Here is a 13,503-nt window from a genome sequence, read left to right on the forward strand (position 1 = left end):
CCACCCCCGCCCCCGGGCCGGGCAGTGACGCGCCGCGGCGGTGCCAGTCCCTCTCCCCGGGCGGCCGCGGCGGCAGCAGCAGCAGCAGCAGCAGCTGGAGCTGGAGGGCTGTCACCGCCGCCCGCCCCGCTCACTCGCCGAGCCCGACCGTCTGTCTCCGCCTCGCCTCCCGCCCAGGTACGGAGTCCGGCCCGGATCCCCGCGATCGGGCCGTTTCCGGGCCCCCGGCCGCCGCCCCCCTTCTCTCGCCGCTGCCGCCGGCCGTTGAGCTGCGGTTAGGGGGACGGGAAGCTGGGGGGGTTCCGGGGAGGGGGACGCGGGGGAGCTTCCTGCGCCGGGGCTGAGGAGGGGGGCGCGCGGAAGCGGCTGCGCCCTAGGCGGAGTGGGCTGGGGCGGGGGGCGGGTGAGTGTGACCGAATGGGGTGGGGGCCGTGAAGCCTGCACTCTGGGGGCCGCGGGGTGTTCGAGAGGTGTGCCCGGCCCCGAGTGCCGGGGGCCGCCGGGCGCACCCCACTCCCGCGCTGTGCGCGCCGCCGGTCCTGGGGGGCGGTGATTGTGTGCGCCGCGCCGCGGTATTGTGCTGCGGCCACACGGTTTGCAGCGGGCTCGGCACCGCGTCCCGGTGAGGAAGGCGTTCGCAGGCGGCGGGGTGGGGGTCAGGCTCGGGTTGCCGCCACCGCGGCCGCAGCGGGAAGGGAAGTGGACTGTTTGGAGATGTGAGGACGGGAAGCGTAGAGTGGCAGGGAGGGGCTCCCTGCCTCGGCGCGGGGAGTTGAGACGAGGTTTGCAGAGTTGAGCCCACTTCGGCAGGCCCCCGCCCCTCCCCGGAGCGGACCTGATGCCCCTGGCAAGTGTTCGGTCGGAGCGGAAGCTGGAGGCGTCGGCGGCCCCTGTCGGAGGGGCATTCCTTACTGACGGGGGCACATGGGGCGGGGGCAGCTGGCCAGAGTGAGGGCGCGCGCCCGCGTTAAGTTGGATTTACACCTCCGTCCGCCGCTCTCCGCTTCTCCAAGGCTGGACACTTTTTCCGGCGGCGGGGTGGGGGAGTGCCATTCGCGTTCTTATTCCAGACGCTCAGGTTCAGCAGTGACCCCCCTCCCCACCCCCCAGTCCCACCTGGAGCTGCGTTTGCCCGAGTCCGGTCGTCCCTAGCGGGCCGCGCTTCCTGCGGGAAGTTCTCACTAAGCCTAGCTAATTAGCATTATTCCTGGAGAAAGGTTAAGGTTAGAGCGTCCTTTTCCTTATCGGGAGGCCCACCCCCCTCCTCCCCATTCCCTTCTTCCTCCCTCTTCCCCAAGAGCACAAAAGCACAAAAAGAAAGTGTGAAGAGGCACTGATCAATGGAGAAGCCACAAACCCATTAATTCAAATGGAACCTTTTCTTCCCCCCTCTAAAACATTGATTTTTCTTTCTGTCTGCTCTGAGGGGAGATTAATAACCTCCTGATTTCACCTGAAATGGTGTTTGGACTCTGTGATTTCCTCCTCTTTCTGAGAAGGATTGTGGCTTGAAATAGATCCTCCCTTGAGATAAAGCCCTACTTATCCCAGAATCAGCTGGAAACCCCAGCCTGGGCCCCTGTCCTACGAGGTGGGGGGTACGGGGAGAGGGCTGTGGGGCTCTCACAGCTCCTCAGGAGAGAGTCCTGACCCGGGGCCCTTTCTTGCCTTGCCCCCTGCTTCTGGATTTCAGGTCATTCTGGGAGAAAGACCCATTTAGGGCCCAGGCCCCAGTGGTAGTTTAGCCCCCAGGTAGTAAATTACCCCTATATTGGAAAACCATTAGGGCCTCATTGTGTCCCTGCATGAATAAGATCAAGCTTAATTTAATCCCATCTCAAGGTGGGCTTGTTCTGGAGAGTCAGGGTTTGAGACAGCACCTCCTCCCACACCCTTGCACCATGGCTGGGTGCCAAGACCCCATTCAGCACCTTGCTGAGGAACAGCGGGAGCAGAGCACCCAGGGCCCTCCTCCCAGCTGGAAAGGCTGATCTGGGGAAACTTATGTGGCGTCAGTCACCCTGGGGCCATGTGGAGCTGAGCGGCCCCAGAGTTGCTCAAGAACTTTTTTGTCTTGTCTGGGCCCTTTTCTTGGAAGGAAACTCCTGCAGGGGATTAGTGCAGAGTGATTTCTCTCCAGCCCTCTTTTTGGCTGGAAGAACCCTGTCTACGGAAGCTCATCTCTCCAGCCTCCCTTTTAAAGAGACCCCTGTTCAAGGCAGGGCCTGGGGTATCAGTGAGGCCCTCGTGGTGAGGAGTGCTGGGAAAACAGCCAGTTGCCTTTGCTTGGGAAACAAAAGCCCATTTTACACTCAATACACTAGTAGGAAGGTGTTGAAAATGCTCACCCCAGCATCCAGGCACCCATGACAGCAAAGACAACAGAGCCACCCTGTGTAGATGCGAACATGTTTCTGACAGACTCTGTGTGCATGTGTGTGTGAGGGGGGGGGTACCTAGAATGTGCTAGGTGATTAGCTGTATCAGCCCTCCCCACTTCCCATTTCCCAGATGAGCCTGTATGCTTGTATGACTAGGAAGCAGGGGAGGTGTGCTGGCAGGAAGGAGGGGAATTGCGCGGGGACGGGAGGCTGGCCTCCTCCCCTGGTGGCCAGGTGGGCTTGGGATAGATCATGAGCAGCAGCCTTGGGGCCCCGCGGCTCCCCGGAGCTGCGGCTCACACCGCCCTCAGGTTTCATTTGTGCTGTTCCTTCCCAACAGGGATTTGAACCCTTGTTGCCTTGGATCCTGGAGGGTTTTCGTCTTCCATTAATAAGCCATCTGATGAACTGAGGTGGTTAAGTTGGGGTCAAATGCGGTTCAGTACCTCCTTGGCATGCTCAGAAGGCTGTGTGTGTAATGCTCGCTGACATGGAGACCAGGGGGGGAATTGCCTCGCACTGAAGAATTTCCAGGGCCTGGAAGGGGCCTGCAGGTGTTCCAGAAGGAGGTGCTCACTTTCTCCATCTTGGTGCCCACCTGCGTGGGTTAGAGCCGGTGCCAGGGCAACTGCCTTGAGCCTGGTGGTCTTTCTGGCGGGAGCTTCAGCCTCTCATCAAACAGACCCCAAGGGCTGGACAGAGAGGGGCTCTGTTTCCTGCCTGGCCCATGCCTGCCTTCCACCCCTCCTCTGAAACACACACCCAAGGCTCCCGGTCAGGGCTTACGGCTCACAACTGCACTAAATTCACAGCAAATCCTCCTCCTTTTCTCTCTCAAAGCAAGTGGTAGAGATAGAGTTACAGCTCTGAGGAAAGGCCTGGAAAATGTTGTGGAGGCAAAGCCCAGGATCCCTGTCCTGGAGGATGCAAATGGCTCAACTTCAGAGGCACCAGGAACCCAGTTCCCGAGAAAGTGACCCCAGTTGTAAAATAATCAGGTTACTGATAGCACCTGCCCCTGGTTACACGCCATGGATACAGGCGCGTTTCCACCATTTCCCCTCTGGTCTCCCATTTTCTCCTCCTCCTGGGCTGGGCAGCGCTTGGTGCTATTGCTTGCAGAGGAGGAAGGGCCTCAGAACCTGGGTGGAGAGAAACTGAACCTGCCCGTGAATTTTGGACTACAGATAAGAGCAGGGAGGGTTTGGTCAGCTCCTCTCCTGCCCAGAGTCAGGGCTGCCAGATTGGGGTGTGTCCCAGGGGCTGTCTGGCTGCTGTCTGCCTGCCCCCTCTCCCCGCCCCAACTCTTGTGTTCCCTTTTCAGAAGGGCATTTGACCTGATCGCCCTGTGACCCGCAGGTGGCTCAAGTCCTTTGGTGCCTAATAAATGATGGACTTTTGTCAACAGGTGGGCAAGGCTGCAGGCTTCAGGGTGTCCGAAGGTAGAGGTAAGAGGAGCCGGGGGTACTGGCTGGCCAGTCACGTGGGGTCTAGGGAGAGGGGACCTGGAAGTAATGGATTGTACACACTCTTATTTTCTAATGAAAGTTTCACTGAAGTCTGTTTAAAGGAAGAGAAATTAGTAGGCTGAGTTCCCTTGAGATTCCAAAGGGAAAAGCAAGAAGTGCCCGACTTGTGACCTCCGGGCCCGGCCCCTCATAGCCTGCGCTGGCATCTCCCGCAGGTCCCTCAGGCCCGGCTGTGCCCCTCTCTACTCATCGTCGATGGGCTCTGAACTGTGTACTGGTAATTGCCTGTGTAATTGGGCTGCTCCTGGAGCCTGGGCTCAGTGTGAGCTGGTGAGGTTACAGTCTGCCCTCTGCAGCTGGGGGCTCTGCTGTAGCAGGTGGGTGGCAAAGAGGGCTTGGGAAGCCTTCTCTCCCAGGTCAGCCCTGGAAGTGAGGGTGTGGGGAGCTAATTTTGATTGGAACTTAGAGTTTGGCGGGTTTTTTAAGTTAGGTTTAATAAGTTTGATTTCTCACTTAAAAAATTGCTGTATCAGTGGTGTCAGAAGCTTAGCTAGAACCATCACCCACAAAACAGGGACCCATGTGGCAGAACCTTGGGGGTTGTAGCAACACTCGCTGGGTGGGGAGAGCTTGAGGGTCAGATAACTGGAGAGCGGGTTCCCCAGCCCCCTTCTCTCTCTGCGCTTACAAGTGGGTCAGAATTTTTCTCTGTCCTTCCCTAAATAACAGGGCCCTGGAGGAAAGGAGCCCCGTCACAGTCTCGGTGCCCCTAACGTAACCCCAGCACATAGTAGATGCTCCATAAGTGCGCGTCGACTCGTTGACAAGAGTGAGCTGGGTGTGGGTATGGGTGTAAATATAGCTTCGTCTCCCATGGAGTTTCCTTTGGGTCTCGTTCTGAGACACTTTGTTATGAAGGAATCTGATTCTTTCGATTGAAGGGAGGAAGTGTGGTGAGGGGGCCCCTCGGTGTGGTGGACGGTGATGTGGGCTCTGGGCACAGGCTGCCTGGGTTCCAGATACCAGCTCTGCCACTAGCTACGGTGCCCCTGGGCAGCTGAGGCAGGTCTCCAAGGGGCGGGCACCTGATCTGGAGATAGGCCTGACACGGGTGCCTGCTTTCTCTATGGGGCTGTCGCGAGGAAATCTCATAACACCCCTGCCGCAGAGCCCCTCATGTGTGGGCGCTGGGTGCTCTTCGTTATCGGGTGATTGCAACTCAATGTAAAATTTAGCCCACCTCTGCCCAGTTTGACCTGTCAGGGCAGGGAGAAGTGGAGGGGGGCCATTTTGGCGGATAGTTAAGTGATCTGAGCCAGAGAAACCTGAGGCTCTGCATGGGGGCGCCTGGCAGCTGCAGGAGGGGGATGCTGCACGGCAGCAGCCAGGGTCCGGGGTTCGTATGGTCTCCGCTCAGGAACTGTGTTCAGTGGGTCCGAGTCCCTGATTGTCAAACTGTTGCCGCGTCCTCATTAAACACCGGTATCATGCCAGGCAATTCAGCCAATTTGCCTGGTCTCGCTGGCCTTGTCCAGAGAGCATAGAGCCTGGTCCCCGCTCTTGGGAGGACTTAAGGTTTTCTTGGGGAAAGAGGGCAGAGAGCCACTGTGCTGCCTGCTGCAGCTGAGTTCTGTGCCTGCCTAAGTGCCAGGGCTGATGGTACAGGCAGGCAGAGGGTGTAAGGAAAGGAACGATGGAGACTGAGCTGGAGTTGATGGAGCCAGGGGGACGGACGTGCCTTTGGAGTTTGGGTTGTGGGACACCGAGGCAGTGCAGGCTTCCAGGTGAGGGGCAGGAAGGAGGGTGCGTCTGGGCCTTCAGGACTGCCCACCTGTGGCTCTGCCACTTGTTAGCTCGTGACCTTGGGCAGGTGCCTTCACCCCCTTGGGGCCTCAGCTTCCTCATCTGTAGAATGGGGCCGATAAGTACACCTACCCAGTGGGCCTGTGGTGCACTTGGCACCTGATAAACATTGGCTTCTATTGTTACTGTTTTAAACGCTTGCCAAGTGGGGCTAGAATGTGGGAGCCTTCAGTGCTGCACCCAGCAGTTCTGACTTTTTCTTGCTCCTCAGTGAGAACCTGTGTGTTTAGTGGAACACTCCTTTCTCTGAGCTGAAGATGGTTGCCCAAGATTATGCGCCCCTTAGGAGGGGACACCCCCGTATGGCTCCACTGCCCACCGCTCACCCATCCCCCGGCCACTGTGGCCTCCGGGCTGCTTGCTGGAACCCACCAGCACGTACGTGCCGGTGCGTGGTGCACTCCCCATGTGGACGCCCCCCAGCAACCTGCCTCACTGCTGCAGGCCTCTGCTCTGATTGTCCCCTGACCAGTGAGGCTCTTCTTGGCCACCCTGGCAAACACAGTCCTACAGGTCCCTCTCCCCTCTTATTCTACTTTATTCTGCTTTATTTTGTAGCCCTCATCGCCCCCGATATTATGAGTTTTTCTGCTGATTGTCCATCTCCCCCCACTGGACAGTGAGCACGAGGAAGGCCAGGAGTTGTCCACAGCTGAATTTTCCAGCATCTAGAAAGGTGTTGGGCACATAGTAGGTGTTCAGTAAATACTTGTTGAGTAAATGGACGGAGCATTTTGAATAGGTGTTACTCCCAGATGTGAACAGAATGCTTGGTCCTTTAAACCATGAGTGTTTCGACAATACCCAAGAGCCAGGAGAGGGCCTTCCTGTTTCAGCAGGGACTTCAGGTCATACCCTGAGCACAGTGACCCCTGGGCAGCCAGGAAGGAGCCAGGGCCCCAAACGAGGATGGCCCAGTTCCTGGCTCCCGGAACCTCTATGGCCCTCTCTACCCCTCCAGGGGTCCTTCTCCCCACCTGCCCGCCACCCCTCACTCTGGGTCCTGTCCTGTTAGCGTAGGGAGAGTCGTGTTGCCCTTTGTGCAGAGAGAACCTTTTGAACGTGTGTCTCTCCCTCCGGGTGTGAGAACACAGTCGGAGTGAGTGTGTGAGTGAGCATGCTTGTGTATGAGGAGCAGGGCGGCCTGTGGGAGGGAAGCAGAGTGCGTGCGTGTGTGGGGAGAGGGCACGAGAGCACATGTGGTCCCCGTCCCCTGAGGCTCTGGGCATGCTGCGTGGGGACCCCTGAGCTGGGCGGAGCTGGTGTTCTGGCCCGGCTTGCGTCCTCCTGATTCAGCCGCAGAGGGTGCACACTCGTGCTGCACAGAAGCTGTAAATTCCAGGAAACTCCCTGCCAGCGGGGCTGGTGGGGGAGGGAGTGAGGATAATCCACGCTGGTTCCTTAGCACTTGGAGAGCAGATGTGTCTGCCTCGGACAGCAGCAGAAGAAAGTTCAAACCAAAGTGTGTTTGCTCGCTGTAAAAGAGACCTCTGTGAGGGGCCCCTGGAGGGAGGCCTTTGGGGGGTAGTGCTCTGCCAGAGGTCCTTACTGGGGGCCCACAGAGGCCATTGTATCTTGCTGGGGGAGGGGAAGGGGCAAAGCCAGAGCTCCAGGGTGTGGGAGCTGCTGGGTCATCTTTCTTGCGTTTTACCGCCAGCTCCCAAACACAGTTGCTTTGCTGCCCCTGAAAGAGGCTGGGCCAGGAGGAGGTGGGGTCCCTTCCCACTGGAGGGCTGGGTTGAAGGGGCCCCGCCCCGGGGGTTCCCGGATGACTGGCCAAGGGCTCACTGAAGCCAGCGAGGGGAGAGGAGGCAGGCGTGGTCCTCTCCAGCAGGCCCTCCGGCTGTTTGGAAGGCCCTGGCGGTCCCCCAGGCCCTTGAGCCGAACCCCCTTTGCGGTCTGATCCGAACCCTCGCCTGCCCCACCCCCTTTCTTCTCTATACTTCTGGGGCTGGCCTTTTCAGCTCTGGAAGCCGCCCAAGAGCATATCTTTGAAGCACAGCAAAGGTTAGGAAGGAGGAAGACAGAAATGTCCTCTGGGCTGGGGGAGTGGGAGAAAGGAATTCCATGCATGCTCCACGGGAGTCGGGCAGCAGGCGTGGTGGGCGTGATCAGCCTGGCCTCGGTGGTGCCCGGCGTGTCCTGCTGCCCACTTCTGCTCGCCTGGCCCTGCGTGGAGTGAGCCCTCGTCCCCGGGCTGTGGGCAGGGAGTGGGGAGCAGTGGCCCTTGTTTACAGCGGTTGCTTCAGCCTTGGCTCACAGGGGTAAGAGCCAGGCCCTGCGATCCGCCCCTACAGGATGCGAAACCTCGTAATTGTCTTCAATTACAGACAGCGCCGGCCCTCAGCCCCGGCTTCCGACAGGAACCAGAGCCCGAGCCACTTCCATGGGAGGGTCGGGGGAGCAACCCAGCCCCCACTGCAAGGTTTGGGGGTGCCCTACGGCCTTTGGGGGCACCTCCAAACGCCCACGGGCCCTGGGGTTCACGCAGAATGCTGCCGAGGGGCTGCAGAGAGCCCGTCCCTGTTGAACGCCCACCTTCTTTGTCCCTGATCAGGATGAAACTTCTGTGAGCAGTGAAGATTTTGATATGAACGACTCCACATGGATGTCAGCTGACCCACACCTGGCCTCCAGCCTGAGTCCCAGCCAGGAGGAGAGGATGCGGAGCCCGCAGAACCTCCACAGCCAAGAGGACGGTGAGTGTCCCTTTGTGGCTGGTGGGGGAGGGGCTGTGTCCCCCCCCCCCCCGCAGGGTCCTAGGAATCCCTGGGGGTGGGGGTAGGGGTAGAATCTGGGCTGGAGCCTCTGGGGGCGGCTGGGCCCAGGCTGACAGCTGCCCCCAGTGTTCTCAGCGTCTCCACAGGCCCCACTGCCCCGGCCCCTAGTTCCGGGGAAGGCAGTTGTTCCTCCCAAAGGTGAAGGGCTCAGAGCTCTTTGGGGATTGGCAGCCTGATGGTGTCCTGCCTGTCTGCTCTGATGCTCACGGGCTGGTGCGATATGGATTTCGAAGTCATCACGGTTCAGGTCTGGGAAGGTTAACAGTGTGCCTGACCCGGAACAGTCCAGCTGCCCAGTAACGAAAACAAGAGCTGGGCTTCTGTGGCCTGGATGTGAGGCTACGGGACCAGGGTCCCTGCCTTTCCCCTGGTGAGCGAGCAGGCAGTGCGCTTGTCCACGTGTGTGCCCAGCCCCTTGGGATGAGAGGTGGTCTGGTGAGGAGCTGTCCAGACTCTGCCCTGACCCTGGCCCCCGTCACCCGCCAGGGCCTGCCAGCCAGCCTTCTCTTGCCTCCCTTGGAACACAGGCTCCTTTCTTGGGGTGGGAGCGCTGGGGTCAGAGTCAGACCCCAGAGGTCCACTCTGGCGCTCCCGCGCTGAGCCCCGGGGCTGGGCTCTGGGACTCCGGTGCCTGCCTCAGTTAGATGCGGTTGTGGGCGTGGGGTGGCACCTGTAGTCACAGCATCCCGGAAGGGCCGGGCTCTGCTCTCCCAGCGGAGGTGCTTGGGGGTGGGGGATGAGCTGGAGAGAACTGGGGTGTACAGCTGCAATTAGGAGGGGTCGAAGGTCGGGGCCTGGAATGTGGGCGGGAGGTGCAGGGTTAAAAAGGGGTGTAATGTTAACTCTGTGAGACGGGTTAGCCTTAAAGAGTAAATAAGGGGTAGGAGGCTTGCAGTTTGGGTCAAAGTTCGTCTCCATGGCGGAACCCGCGTGCCTGCCTCCCCACAGCCCTCCCAGGCCTGAATCCGGCTTTGTCTGGGAGGAGACCCAGCCCGGAGGCCGCTGGGGTGGCTGCGCCTGGGGCCGGGGAGCCCGGGGTGTGGTTCTGTGAGGAGTGGGGTGCGAGGCTGCTGGGAAAGAAAAGGCTTTTGTCCCTTGACGCCGCATGAGGTCAGCACGACCCCCTCGTGCTGCGAGCCTCCCAGACCCTCCCAGACCGATACCGCCTTCCAGCTCCAGCGTTCCCGCGGGTGGGGAGCCGGGTGGGGTCAGCGCATGCTGTCGGGGGGCTCTGGGGCCGGGACGTGCCCAGCAGCTGCCCTTCTGCCTCATCTGAGCTGATTGAGGGCCACAGCCAAAGGCCACACCGAGGGCCACACCAGCAAAGCTCAGCCCGAGGCTGTCAGTTACACCTTCCCAGGAAGGATCCGGAGCATTTATTTTTAAAAACCCCAGAGTAGGGCTTCCCTGGCGGCGCAGTGGTTGGGAGTCCGCCTGCCGATGCAGGGAACACGGGTTCGTGCCCCGGTCTGGGAGGATCCCACATGCCGCGGAGCGGCTGGGCCCGTGAGCCATGGCCGCTGAGCCTGCGCGTCCGGAGCCTGTGCTCCGCAACGGGAGAAGCCACAGCAGTGAGGGGCCTGCGTATCGCAAAAACAAACAAACAAACAAACAAAACCACCCAGAGTAGTAGGACTGAATGGGGGCCATAGTCCCCCAACTCATTCTCAAAAAACTCGTGTTATTGTTGCTTACAACCACCCTTTGGCCGGGGGCGGGGTGGGGGGGGTGTCTCAGCTCTGTCAGAGACACTTTCCAGGGAGATGTGGTGATTTGTGGGGGGCCTCCAGGATCAGGTAGCAGAAGGGAGTGTTTCTGTGGGGTTTACAGGGCTTCCTCAGCCACGGAGGCTAATGGGGTCAGTGTGTCCCGCAGCTGGTCCCGCAGGAGCCAGGTGGGGGCGCCAACCCGGGTGTGTGTCGTCACAGGTGTCCCCCACCCCTCCGGCCACCCAGGTCCCTCCTGGATGGGTGCTGGGGCCGGGGCAGGCTGGCCCACTGACAGGACGACGGTGTTTATCAGGGCAGGCAGCCAGAGCGGGAGACAGGGAGGATGGTGTTGACCACGATACCATCGATTTAATTATTTCATCAGAGGCTGTGTCTGGAGGCTGTGGGTTGACGTGCTGGCCAGAGGCCGACCCAGACCCAGTGCAGGGGGTCGCAGGCTTTGAGAGACCCGGCTGGCTTGGTCTCTGCTGCCCTTCTGGTCCTAGATCTGGTGGTGACTCCCGTGTCTGTCCAGACCAGTGGGCTCCCAAAGCTGGGCGCAGACCCGGCCTGGAGTCCTTGGCCAGCCCTCCAGCCCTCCCTCTGAAGGTGCCTGCAGTGTAGACGTGAGCTGAGATCCCGCTCCCATCAGTGAATCGGTGGGAGACCGTTGGGGGCTTCAGGGTGTGCTCATGTCCCCTGTTGTTAAAGAAGGACTGGGCAGGGACAGGCCAAGCAGGGGCTCTGTGTGCATCCAGGCACAGCCCTCCATGGTCTCCACTCCCTGCTCATGTGCCTTCATCCAGAAGCTTCCCCAACGCCACCGACCCCCAGGATGGCTTGGTGCCCGGTCTCTGGCCCTCGGTCCTCCATCTGGGGTCCTCGGTCTGAGGCCCCCACCGTGAGCTCTGCAAGGGGCAGACCACGTGGATCTTGCTCTCTGCTCCGTCCCCCGTGACTCTGGCCGCATGCCTGGCATGTCATAGGGGCCCGCTGAATGTTTGTTGCCCGAATGAATAAAGGAACAAACATTTATTGAGGCCTACCCTCGAGCACACCATCCAGAGGGGATAGAGGTCTGCCCTCGCCAAGTCGGGTTCTTTGTTCCTGAGGATACCCCCCCAGTCTGAGCACCTGGGTCTTTTCCTTTAGCCAGAAAGTGTGGGGACTCCCAAGGCCGTGCCAGGGAGCAGCATCCCACCCCTGCTGGTCAGGGATACAGCCAGAGCGTTTCAAGAAACCAGGCGGTTTGCACAGACTCACACCTGTTGGTGGATGTGTTGGGGCCCTCCTCTTCCTCCAACGCCTCCTCCTCCCCCTTTTTCACATTTTAGCAAAGGCAGATAAGGGCTGGGCCTTGGCAGGGCAGGTCCCATGGCCGAGACCAGGAACGAATCAGGCCAGTTCTCACTCCTGGGAGCTTGTCTGAGGTTCAGCAGGTGTGGGAGTGTGCTTGCCACGAACACAAACACGGTTGTGCTTTTGTCCCCAAGCCTGCCACTGCCTGCGAGGCCTCACTTCACAGATCTCTTTCACGGGTCCCGTTCCTGGCTTCTTGAAATCACAGCATCGGGTGCTTTGGCCGGGGAACCCCATGGTGCTTCCTCATTGGCGGCTGGAGCTGCTGTGGGTGAGCACAGGGCTCTTGTCCCGTCTCAGGGGAGGGAACTGTTGATCAGTGAGAGAACTTGGGTGATCTGGCCAGAGTCGGGAGGGGTTGCCAAGGCTGCTCCCCTCCTCTTTCCTCTTTGGCAGACGTCGAGGTCGTGTGTGAGGTTTCCCAGAAGATGGGCCCGGGAGCCTGGGAACCAGAGGAGGCTGTCCTTCCAAACTCAGAGCACTACCTTCTCTGAGTCGTGATCCAGGCTGTTCCCACCAATGCCTGCGGCCCACGTACAGCCAGGTCCCCTCCAGACCCGCCACTAAGCCCCAGCTGAGGCTTTGGGCTTTCTTTTGAGTCCACGCAGAGCCCTGGTCTCATCACAGGTGCCTGGAAAAACACCCAGGAGCTGCATTTTGGGGGTGGAGAGGAGGACAGTTGGAAGAAGCCAACTGTTGAGACTCTGTCCAGAGACACGGTGGTCTGGCATTGACTTAGGACCAAACAGCACATCCATCTGTAGTTATGCCCCGTCAGTGGGATTATCTGTTTGATGACTGTCTCTTCCCCAGATACCGACTAAGCACCCTGGGAGCCAGTTCCCTGGTGCCCAGCATAGCACCTGGCACAGAGCAAGTGAGGGGGAGTGTCTGTTAAATGAATAAGTGAAAGAGGGCCCAGGCCGGGCAGGTGAGCCACCAGGCTGCTGGATGTCAGATGCATGGCCAGGCCAGGCCAGGGCCCTCTCCTTCCATTTCCCCTTGATGTGCTTCACCAGGCCTCTTGCTCTGCCTCTTCCTGAGCGGAAAATGTGAGGCCTGGCCTCCAGAAGGGATGCGGGGGGTGGGGAGTGGACATTACTCACCTTCCGGGCAGACAGGAAGTCACCTCCAGGGCAGAACCGAGGGTCCTGCTTCTGTCTTCCTGCAGGGTCATTGGGGTTTGCTGGGCAGGAGCTGTGGGGCATCTGGGGGGCCTCTTGTTTGTGCCTCTCAGATGAGAGGCTCCTCCAGCCTTGGGCCTCTGGGACCCACTGGACCTCGGAGCTTCCCTCCCTCCAGGGACATGGTGCCAGCGCTTTCTGCCTGCAGACTGGACGTCTGGAGTCTCTCCTCCAGTGGCCATCACCACGTCTTGAGGCTGGACCAAGGCTCTGAGGGTCCTGGCTTAAGCCTTTGGTTCTTTCAGGGCTCTCCACCAGTTTTGTCACATGAATATCAAGCCCTGTGACCTGGGAGGCTGGTAACCCCTCGCCCCTTCAAGGAACCTGCAGGAGAGGGACAGGCACACAGAACGTGGGATCCCCGCCAGGTTGTAAGCTTTCTGAGGGCAGGAGATGTGTCTTTGAAGAAACGTATCTTATTTTTTACCTTAATTCACAAGTATTACATTCATTGTAGAAAACAGAAAAAAAAAAAAAAGGAGCAAAAAAGAAAAAAAGGACAAAGTTACCAGTGTTACCAGTGCTATTTTTCGTAGTCTTTTCTGTGTATATAATCGAAGTCATTTCCTTTTAAAAAAAAAAAAAAAGGTGGGGGGAGGGATCGTGTCATGTTGGACCCACGTTTTTTTCCACGTGGTGCCTCGTCTCTCCCCATCGCTGATATGGCTTTTTTTTTTTTTTTTTTTTTTTTTTTTGGCGGTACGCGGGCCTCTCACTGTTGTGGCCTCTCCCGTTGCGGAGCACAGGCTCCGGACGCG

The 13,503-nt window shown here is 59.3% G+C and overlaps 1 protein-coding gene across 4 annotated transcripts in view; it reads left to right on the plus strand.

Annotated features, from left to right (window-relative positions):
* Positions 1 to 72: 72 nt before the first annotated feature.
* NOL4L (nucleolar protein 4 like) overlaps positions 73 to 13,503 on the plus strand; it is a 38,409-nt gene continuing 24,978 nt past the window's right edge. The window contains exons 1-2 of one of the 4 annotated variants that reach the window (XM_024128662.2): positions 73 to 177; positions 8,271 to 8,412. In XM_024128662.2, coding sequence (XP_023984430.1) covers positions 8,304 to 8,412 — 109 coding nt within the window. In that variant the 5' untranslated portion in view covers positions 73 to 177; positions 8,271 to 8,303. Of the gene's footprint in view, positions 178 to 7,634; positions 7,721 to 7,917; positions 7,978 to 8,270; positions 8,413 to 13,503 lie in introns of those variants that run through there. The other 3 variants (XM_007122351.2, XM_007122350.3, XR_003683027.2) reach the window with 3 other exon arrangements.

This window comes from Physeter macrocephalus, chromosome 14 (genome assembly GCF_002837175.3).
Source record: "Physeter macrocephalus isolate SW-GA chromosome 14, ASM283717v5, whole genome shotgun sequence".
Classification (NCBI taxonomy): Eukaryota; Metazoa; Chordata; class Mammalia; order Artiodactyla; family Physeteridae; genus Physeter; species Physeter macrocephalus.